The sequence below is a fragment of the Buceros rhinoceros genome, unplaced genomic scaffold (genome assembly GCF_000710305.1).
Source record: "Buceros rhinoceros silvestris isolate BGI_N320 unplaced genomic scaffold, ASM71030v1 scaffold3758, whole genome shotgun sequence".
NCBI lineage: Eukaryota > Metazoa > Chordata > Aves > Bucerotiformes > Bucerotidae > Buceros > Buceros rhinoceros.
The window spans coordinates 51,686-62,234 of record NW_010425024.1 but is presented as its reverse complement, the minus strand read 5'-3'; the positions used below and the strand labels follow the sequence as shown (position 1 = coordinate 62,234).

The 10,549-nt window shown below is 45.8% G+C and overlaps 1 protein-coding gene across 1 annotated transcript; it reads left to right on the top strand.

Moving 5' to 3' along the window:
* Positions 1-216: 216 nt before the first annotated feature.
* On the top strand, positions 217-9,869 carry KCNK16 (potassium channel, subfamily K, member 16; the record flags this gene model as incomplete). Its single annotated transcript, XM_010140987.1, has 5 exons — positions 217-411; positions 2,418-2,538; positions 4,241-4,407; positions 5,947-6,115; positions 9,592-9,869. Coding segments are annotated over exons 1-5 (930 nt in total), but the record flags the coding sequence as incomplete, so codon positions are not given.
* Between the last annotated feature and the right edge of the window lie 680 nt (positions 9,870-10,549).

The following is a 10,549-nucleotide window of genomic DNA, read 5'->3' as shown; positions in this document are numbered from 1 at the left end:
GGAGGGGGGCGTTGGTTGGGTTTTGTTTTTTCCTTTTTTTTCCCCAGCTTCCCCACAAAAGTATTTGGCAGCTCACTGTCCCTGTCAGCGCAGGATCCCAGCAGAAACTAGAGCTAGGAGGGGTTTTCCTGCCTGGGGAAATGTTCCCAGGAGCTCGAGGGATTTACCAATCACCACTTTTCACTCCCCATCGCTTGCCGTGTGCCACCAAAGGCCATGTGCAGTGGGAAGCTGCAGACGGGTCTGCTGGCAGCCGGCTACTTCGTCTACCTGCTGGTGGGTGCAGCCGTGTTCCAGGCGCTGGAGAGGACTGCTGAGAAGCAGCAGAAAATAGCAGCTGCCCAGATGAAGGAGGCTTTCCTGCAGAACTTCACCCACCTCACGGTAGCAGAGATGGAGCAGTTTATGAAGGTAAGTGTCAGCCCTGCAGAAGCTCTTCGTCCCTCCCGTTTCCCCATGAGGTTGTGTTTCCCACTCAGCCTTGCTCCTCTCCCTGTGCTCCTACTGATGTGGTCATTTGCATGATCTGTGCGAACTCCAAGCCCGCTCTCCCGTCTGAGCAGGCAGGTCACACTGATGGTACGTACACACAGCTTGCGTAGCACGACAAACCCTTGTGTGTTAGCTAGTAACAGACCCATCCCATGATGTGCTGATCCTCTGGGGTCTTGCCTCCTGTCGATTTGGCTTCTGGAGGGCTGTGCTTCTGTGCAGTGGGTGGCATGGCCAGAAAACTGAGACAGTCTGAAATGAAGGGGCAGGGTTGCCCCTTGTGAGAGTGTCACAGAAAGCACAAAGGAATGATATGGCAAGGTCTGAAATAACCTTTGAGCAAAAAAAGAAGCCCAAGTCACGCCAAGGAGAGTGGCATAGTCAGGGTTTCCTCTTTGAAGATGCTTCAGAAGTGCAACAGGTAGTCTGGCCAAGTGAAAGGTGTCTCTGGTCCCAGCACAGGGAGCTGGGAATGAATAGAGTTGTCTCTTCAACTTCAGTATCTCCCAGCTCTATCTGCCACAATGGAAAAGAGATGAGGAGTGTAAATACCTTGCTGTAAGCATTTCCACCTGGAAAACTAACAGACCTCCTAATGGGCCAGTTCCTAGGGTAAGGAAAGGGAGGGATACCTGCTCTTTCTACCAACACAGTGAGTGACCCAGCTGCCACTGCGCATGGGCAGTCACCCTCTTCACCTTGGATTTTTCTTGCGATTAGGAGAGGATCAAAAAAAAAAAAAGAGGAATTTTCATGAAAATGAAAACTTTGTGTAAGGGCAGTGGAATGATTTCTGTTAGACTTGATTTTCTGGGACACCAGCAGAAAAGACGGAGAGGAAGGAAGAAGCAAGGGGTGGTGTGGTGCTGGTGGCAGGGAAAACTTTTCTGATGCAGTTTATTCCAGCATGTGTCTTGCCTCTGGCAGAGCTCAGCCCTGGGTGTTTCCCAGGCTGGTTCTGCAAGAACCAGCCTGTCTTCCAGATGTCCAGTCCAATGTTCTCTGCTTGCTAAAGGCAGGAACAGCTCAATACTGTTTCAGGCTTTTCAATTATTTTTTTTTAACATTATAAAAAAATTAACAGCACTTAGAATGAAAACAATGGAAGAAGGGAAGAGTCAGAAAATGCGTAACATGAGAGATGACAGGGCTGGAGGGGCTTGGGAGAAACATCTAGTCAAAGCCTCTGTGGCAGGGCAGCCTCAATTCAACCCAAACCATCTCTGATGGATGTTCATCCAACCTCATCTCAAAGGCCACGTGGTAAATGTGTGCATGTGTGTTCATGCGTGCAGTTTGGAGATGAGCGTGTGTCAGGCTGAATTCTGGTTGTGATCACACCAAGAGTAATGATTTGCAAATCAAGGGTCTTTCGCTGAATTTAAACCTGTGCCGCTAATCCGAATACAGCTGTAAAATGAAATTGTACCCTGCTGTAACTCACTGGTTCCCTCTTGGGAGGGATCAGAGTCACTGCCCAGCACGCCTGCATTCAGGTGGGCGGTTAGGTCCTGGAGCCACCACTGCTGTCCCAAGGGCAAAGTCGAAACAGTGACCAGCCCCCTCGTCACTTCAGCCAGTGGGCTGTTTTGCTCTGCCACCTCTGAGTCTTCCATGTGATCATTTTTTCTGAAGTACTTAGCCTGAAAGAATCTAGGTCCTTGATGACAATCAAGAAATAAGTTCTCCCAACACCCACTAGAGCCTTCAGTGTAAGCGTGGCCAGAGATTAACACTCAGAACCACCAGCTGGCTGCTACCCAGCCTTGGAGGTCAAGGTGGGACGAGTGCCAGGGTGTCGCTGAGGACAGGACAGTGGTGCTCACGGGAAAGGAGCAGCTAAGTGGGCTAAGTCTGCAGTATTCTTGCAGCAAGCACTTGAGAAAAGCAGCCATGTGGATCCCAAACTTTGCTTTCCCCCCCAGAACCTGAGTGAAGCCATTCAGAATGGAGTATACCCCACTGGGAATGAATCCTGGATCGAAGACAGCACCTGGGATTTCAGTAACTCCTTCTTCTTTGCAGGCACGGTTGTCTCCACCATAGGTAGGTCTATGCTTTCCATGGATGTGTGTGTGTTGGCGTGTAGGATGCTTATTAGGGCTGGTTGTTAGGACCTGAATGGATAATACTTGTAAGGATAAAAACTCCAGCCCTTCATTGTCACGAATGGTGAGCAGTGAGGGACTTGGTCCTGACACCTCACCACTGCACAGCTCTTTGCGCATTCTTTTGGCTTGTGAATCACCAGTGGTCTGTCATATTATTCCCTGCTTGTTTCTCGTTTTTGAGCCCTCCGTTAAAATGCTCAGTCTGCTGCCATTGTGGGTGGGAGATAAACTGCACTTTCCTGGTCTTGATTCTAGGGCCAAAGAGCCTTCAAATCCAGTAGAGCTGGAAAGCAGAAAAGAATGGTGGGAAAGAGGCAGAGTCTGCTGGGGCACGGACACTGGCTCTGTAACCTGTGCTGAGCTGCCAGTCCCCATGTTGAAGCAGTAATTTGGCAGGGGGAAAAAAAGGGAAGGGGGCCATACAGCAGGCAGCAAAAGCAAAGTGCAGCCACTAACAAGCACGAGGCTCTCGTTCACCGGGAGGCAAGCAAGCCCCGTGGCAAGCACGGCAGCCTGCCGACACGTGGCCAGGCAGACATAACAGCTGTAAATTGGATCTGTACCATGTATTGAGATAGAGGCAGTTTAATAAGTAAAGGCAAAGCTGTGCAGGCAAGGAAAGCAGAACGAGGAATTCAGTGAGCGCTTCCCTTCGGCAGGCAGGTGTTCAGCCACCTCCAGGCAAGCTGGGCTCTGTTGTGTGGAACAGTGACTTGGGAAAACAGAACACCGTGACTCCAAAGGGGACTCCAAAGGTCCCCCCCTCCCCTTCCTTCTCCTTCCCCCAGCTTTATATGGTGGTTATTGACATACTTACCGTCCTCTGCACCAGGTTTTGTCATGAAAATGCAATATTTTTGCATCAGGGAACAAAAGATGTATCAAACGTTTGGGGCCCTTTTAGACAATAAATCATTCAGTTATTTTGTTTGTCTTTTCCCCTAAAGAAAAAATCGCATTCTCCAAGTAATTGATGCCTTGAGATGAACTGCAGGACTCCTGCACTCAAGCATGTACCTCACGAGGTCTAAGAGGAACAAAGTCTGCAGTCCATTAAAGGAGATGTTTGGAGTTCTGCAGTCCTCTTTTAGTAGGACTTAAAGACAAATATCTCTCAGGCATTAATAAATCAGCCACCAGTAAGGTCTGGAGTAATTGGCACGTCTATTTTAATGCACACTGCACTGCCTCCAGGATTGGAGCCAGTATCTGGACGTACCAACACACCGGCATTTAGCCAGGAAGGTCACTAACAGACCGGCAGATAGACAAGAAGCTCGGGATGGCTGTATAAGACACTCCAGCCTTGATGTCTTCCAGGTCCTCAGACTTCTGTTGTTTTTCCATGTATTTGTCACAGGACAGAGCATGTTTTCCCTAACTGCTTTTAGATGGTGTATTCATTCCCACTGAGGCTGGTTTGGGAGCACCCAGTGCTCTCTGCCTCCCCCAAAACACGCAGGGTGAATCACTTCAGCTGCTTGCTGCCTTTGTCAGAGAAAAGAGTGCATGGGCCTGAGAAGTGCTAGCCACGTGTTTTGGAGTCAAAGGCAGGCCGAGCTGGAGAAGGTGTGAATGAGACCATGGACTACTCCAGTTCTCTGGATTATCTTACTTGGCCTGTCTTTTTTTCATAGGCTATGGCACGCTACATCCTAAAACTGCTGGGGGCCAGATCTTCTGTGTCTTTTTTGCTTTGTTTGGAATCCCTCTGAATATTGTTTTCCTGCACCGTGTTGGTAAGATGCTCTCAATGCTGTGTAAAAAGCTGGGGAAATTCCTGTATGAGAAAGGAATGAGAAAGGTAATTGATTTTATTTACTCAGGCACAGTTATATGCTCATTTCTACTTTTTTTTTCTCAGGGTGTATGCTGGCATTATCCTCTATAATATTTGTTCTCATGGTGTGTTGATGTGCTAGGAGAGGGAAAGGTGCTCTTCGTTTGCAGAACTGAACAGAAAAGGCAGCCATGGAGGAGATATTCAGAGAAAGGGGTGCATTTTTTCTGCCCATCTAAATGTCAGACATCCAGCCCCCTTCAGCAATCAATGGAGAGAGGGCGCTCCTCATCCCTCTTCTCTAGACACTTATCTCAGGAGCTGACACTCTAGGGAAATACCCGTATCCCTTTAGAATCAGTAAAGAGAGAGATGATTAAGCATCTCACCTTGAGGCAAAAAGCTGTAAAAAAGAGGTGAGCTGTAGGGATTGCAGCTGTAGGGACTGATGAATATAGACTCAATGCCTAGTGTGTCACCCCTCCTCACGTGTTACGCTGTCCTTTAATCGCTCTCCTCCCTTGACTCTGATAGAAAGGAAACATCAGGCTCAAGTTGTCCATTTGAGCGCAGGTGCTGATAGGTGAGGAGGCACCTGTAAAGGGTTAGAGACAGGATGCGTCTTGCCTGGTTTTGCCCCGAGTTATTTGCAGCTCCTCTACTTCTCTCACCACTACTGAAGAAGTGAGAATAGCTTTTCTGTGTCTCCTACTGCAGTTCTCTTTCAGGACAAGGTATGAATGCTACAGGTAACCCTGTTCATATTGCTAAATCTCCCCCCAGGTCTGGCAAACTTAATTAGAACTTAAAGCTTGATCAGATATAGACTCATGCACATGCACAATGCACAAAGACATAAAAAGTTATCCAACGGGTGCCATTAATTTCCAGACAACTTGGACTTAAAAAATTCTACACATAAACGACATTTGTGCCTGGCTGATAAATATTAATATATATAACAAGTCTTTTTTTCCAGTCAAGGCTTCTTCACGACTGCTGGGAAGTCACTGTCCAGGCACATCTTCATCAGGAGCTCATTTGTTAAAGGTTTTGTTGTAGTATGGTATCCTCTGGGTAGGCACCAAGATGTGGCACTGATGCAATGAGGAATAAAGTCAGCAAACAAGACTTTTGGAGATAGTACTGTCAGAAATGCTGCAAATACATTTTTTAAAAGTCTGTTTTCCCAGGCAAATTTGAATGTTCTTTAGCTGCCGCACTTGAATACCTAAAAACTAAAAGTGAAGTTGTCTGGTAGTAAGTGGAAACAGCCTGACTCCAGTAAGAGCCTTTGGATAGGAATTCCTCCTGTAACTCATGGTCATTGGAGGTTGATACAATCAGATGAAAGGCTACATCTCCCATAACACATGGCTTCCCTCTTCTTCAGAGCAAGGCTAGGGTCCTTTTAGAGGCAGAGCACTCAATACAAATCCTTCAGTTCCTGTGGTCTTAGTAGATGTTCCTAGAGAGCCACCCATTTTGAATAGCCACCGTTGTATATGGCCTGCTAGTGTGTCAAATCATAATTGTAATTGACCTGGTTTCTCTCTTTTTCAGAAGAAGATAAATTTTCTGACCCTTTTGTTCTTCCTGGTTACGGGGATCCTAGTTTTTCTGTGCTTGCCATCACTCTTCTTCCAGATAACAGAGGGCTGGTCCTACAGCGAAGGAATTTACTTTGCATTTATCACCCTCAGCACCATTGGCTTTGGAGATTATGTAGTAGGTAAAGTTGATTTCAGGGTGAAGACACAGCAATGTGCCAGGGTTATGACTGGAATTACCGTGGGTAGAGGGCACAGGCCAGCAAGGTACTGTGGAGACAACTCTGTCTGAAGAAGACTTTGACTAGTCTTTGCCTTGTACAGTTCTGAGGGAAAGACTCACTTCAGTGGGATTGCTTGTGCTGACAAAAGCATGAAATTGTACAAATATAATGAAATGTGGTTCTTTGGGGTATGAAGAAGCCAAGTATTTTGGGGAGGGAAAGGGAGGTATAAGGGAGAATTCAAGGAGCCTAGGAACTGTGTGTATCAAAAGGGAACAGTTTGCAACAGTCATACAAAATAAGGCCTGTGTCCCTGCTTTAGCCATCGAAGACTCACATTTCCAAGTGTAAAGAAATAAGTGGTTGTGTTTCAGAAGACATGATTTTACCCATTAGACCGAGAGGTAGAAATCCCAGTCATGGGAACATGGGGAAATCTACTCGCTCTGTGAGAAGTGGAGCTTAAACATCACTGTGAAAGTGGTCTTTTTTAGTCCCCTGTGCATCACTGGAGGCTTTCTGTCTTCACAAGCCAGAGCTTAGGATTTCCCCTGAAGATGAACTGTTTAAGCTACACTCCAGCATGCTGCAGTGCTTCTCAAAACACTTCCATGGAACTGCTGACCAAAATACACTCTCCATGGGATAAGCTTCCAGAGGAACTCCAAAATGATCATCAGGAGCCAAATCAGTGTCCACAGAAGAAGCAATCAAACAACTGGACTCCATGGAGAATCAAAGATTTCTCTGCAACAACCTGTTCTGGCAGTATCTTGCCAGCCTGAACTTCTTCTCAGCGGAAATATAAGAAGGAAGTTCTGAAGTTAGTATTGAGCAGCAGTCCTATCCCTACAGAGAATCTGGAAGCATCACATCCCTTTCTGATGGACAGACATCCACCATACAACAAACCCGAGGCTCTCAAGCCCTGCAGAGACGCAAGAGGGGCCTTGGAGACTGTCTGGCAGCCTTGCTGTGTGTTTAAATCATTTCCTATGGAAGATTTTCTTCCGAAAGATTTCAGGCTGAGCACTGTGGCAGAGGGAGCCCACAAGCTTTTCCAGACACCGTCTGCTGTGCCTTGTTGACTTTAATTTCTCTGAGTCTGCTAAATAGACTGGGAAATGCTTTGATGATCCAGCTGACATCTTGCTTGTTGGCATGAGTTTAGTGGTCATAGTGATCTTTTAGTCTAGCCAATAGTTAATTCATGCAAGGCAATGAGTTGATTGGCCACATTTCACCAAGTGATCCCAGCCAGCTGACTCCTCCCTCCTGCTACAAAGAGCAGGAAACCAGTGTCCCCTGAATTCCTCTTTTCTCATAATCCGGAGAAACATTCTTCATCTCCAGCAGTGGTTAAGCAGTACTGGCATGAACACAGAACTCAGCCATCAGCAGGGAATTTGTATCACACAACAGTAGACCTGTTACTCACTGTTTTCTCCAGCTGGGACATTTTTGTCCTTGCAGTGGAGGACAATCAGGCACAGGAATTTCTTTCCTAACCATCTGTAGGACTGACAGCCCTGGTTTGTGTGATACTGAGCGCCTTGAACTTCAGTGGTGTGGAAGGCAGGAAAGCAGAGAGTGGGTTATGCTGTACAAGAGAAAAAGGGAACAGCAAACCGGTTCTTTCTCTTCCCTTGACCAAATTACAAGTGTGTTTTACAATAATGGCAGCAAGTCACAGCCTGAGACCCACAACTTCCATAGCACTATTGTCCTCTGCTGCCACAGTACTTTACAAATACCGTTTAAAAATAACGGTTAGATAGGCCTCCTGGCTCTGTGATTTCATCTTCATAGGATGACTTAACTGGAGCTGAAATATTTTTCCCTGCAGGATTTATCTCAATTGGCTTTAAACATTGGTGATAAAATGGTGATGTTTAATGCCTCACGCCTTCACAATGAAACAAGTAGAATCGATGACTGTTCTGAGTATTATGCATTTAGAATTGTTTACAGATGACAAATGGATTTGCACTAGCCACGTGGAATGGGATAGGTTTGAGTTTATTTGCATTTAGTAATTCGAAACTGTTTTGGAGCTGCTGTACTTCAAGCATGAGGTAAAGCCTGTTTTGTTCAGGGAGATATTCTAGGGAGACGGCAGAGTCTGGATTTAACTGTTGGTGATGTAGGTGATCCTTCTAGGGTGAAACTCCCCTTGGGCTGTAAGCAGAATTTATGCCCTGCTGAAGCTCAGTTTTGGGTTAACATTACAAAGATAGTTAACTGGTTGCTTTGCTGACCCCACATCATGACCTTCGGATAAGAGCACAAAAGGAGATGCTTTGCAGCAAGGTTTGCATCCTCTCTGCCAACTCAGCCCCAGCAGGAGAAAAAGAGCCAGCTGTTGAATATCTATCCATGAGAGCAAGACAGCCCAACTGTGCCCCATTTCCAGAGCTCTTGCATGATGAAGTACAGAAATCCATTGGACATTGATCTATGCAGTACAGAGCACTGCAGGACTTGAAAATTGTTGCCAGCATCCTGCCTCCTTCTGAGCAGCTTCACGATGGGAAATGACCGCCCAGGTTTGTGGCGACCTCCCTGCCCATGCACACTGCTGTGTTATCTACTATGCAGAGTCACCCTTGACCGTGTCTGATAGCACTCAGTAAGCAACTCACCCGTATCATGATCACGCTGTGCAGGATTATGTGCAGTAGGAGCAAATGCTCTCTCTACATCGACGGTGGATAGCTGAAGTCTGAAGAAACAAAGCGACCCATGCAGAAGAGCGGGTGTGTGGTACCAGCTGATGCTAAGAGGTTTGGACTGCATGAAATAAGCTTCAGTCCCCTGGTTTCCAACACAGGAAGTTGTGCTCTTGCAATGTGACAGTGAGTTTTCATCAGTCGCCTAGTTTTTTAATGGGGGAAGCCCCTGAATTTATTTAAAAGTAAAGCAAATATTTATTAGGTTGTAATCACACTTTATAGAAATACACAGAATTACAATGACCTAGGTAGTAATAGCCACGTGGTTATAGTGGCCCACTGTGTTCTGCTTTTTTTGTGCTTTGGGAGTTCGGGAATATCGTGAAGATAATACAACACAATCTCACATGCTTCCCACATCATTGCATTTACCTGTAGATGCAGGGGTTGAACTGGGATTGGAATGCTATAAAGGGAAAAAAATACCCTGCTCTGATGGTAATTTGCCTCAATCCCAGTATATCTTTTTGACAGGCCAGCACATTTTGTGAGCATTTATTAGTTTATGACAACAACAAGACACTTGCCCAGCTTTAACCCAATGCTGGAAATGTGAGAGACTCCACTACAGTGAAAAAGTCACCTTAAAGTATTCAACGTAAAATATATTGATTACTCCATTAAGCCGTCCCACTTTACACAGGCAAAGCAATTTTAACTTCTTAATTTTCTTCTTTTTTTTGTCTCTCCCCTTATCTGCAGGTAAACAGCCTGGCAGGCATTACTTTTCCTACTACCGAATGCTGGTGGCCGTTTGGATTCTTTTTGGGCTTGCCTGGATTGCTCTCCTTTTTAATCTACTGACAACGCTACTGGAAGATACTGAAAAAATAATTGTCAAAGATCTCCATCAAATTGGAAAGGTGAGTAAGGACAATGAAGCAAGCCAACAAAGAAGGTGCTGGCCTGCTCAATTTGTTCCAGAAGAAGAACATGCGGAAGGGGACGCACAGAAAATGGAGCCATTAGCAGCAGATTCTGTACACACAAAAAATGAAAACAGTGATTTTTCTTATAGCAAAACTATTGCCATACCATGTGAGAATTCTTCATCGGAGAGTTGCTAGTGTATTGTTCTGAAGATATTCCCATGGGAATAGATCTTCTCCTACCTTTTTCTGAGATCCAACCTTTCAGAACTCAAGGCTCCCAGTTACACAAACCCAAATGCTAATGGCAAGAGATTTGCTCCTTGATTTGCAGCTAGGTTGTGCTTACAACCTAACCAGTATACTTATTTTTGCAAGGCATTTTTGAGATGCTTCCACAAAAACGCAGAGGAGAGGCATAGTAGGGCTTGCTGGATCTATCTGGATTTTGCTGCTTGCAAGAAATCTTTTCCAGGAGCTGACATGAACAAGCTTTTCTGAGGCATTGCGTCACACCTTTGGAAGAAGATATAAGGGTGTATAACTTCACAGATGCCTGATTTGAGCCATCACATTGGATGAACTACTATGATCTGAAAGGCATGTTTAAAGGACGTGGGCTCGGTTCAGAGACACTATAAGCATAAAATGGACAGGGCTAATCTCCCAGTTTAAGGGGGAAACTCCTGGGAAAAACCTAGGGCTTTTTCCTCTCTGGAAGGTTTGTTTTAAGCTCACCAGTTGTATTCCACCCATATCACGTCAGCACATCTCATGGGATGTAAAACTTG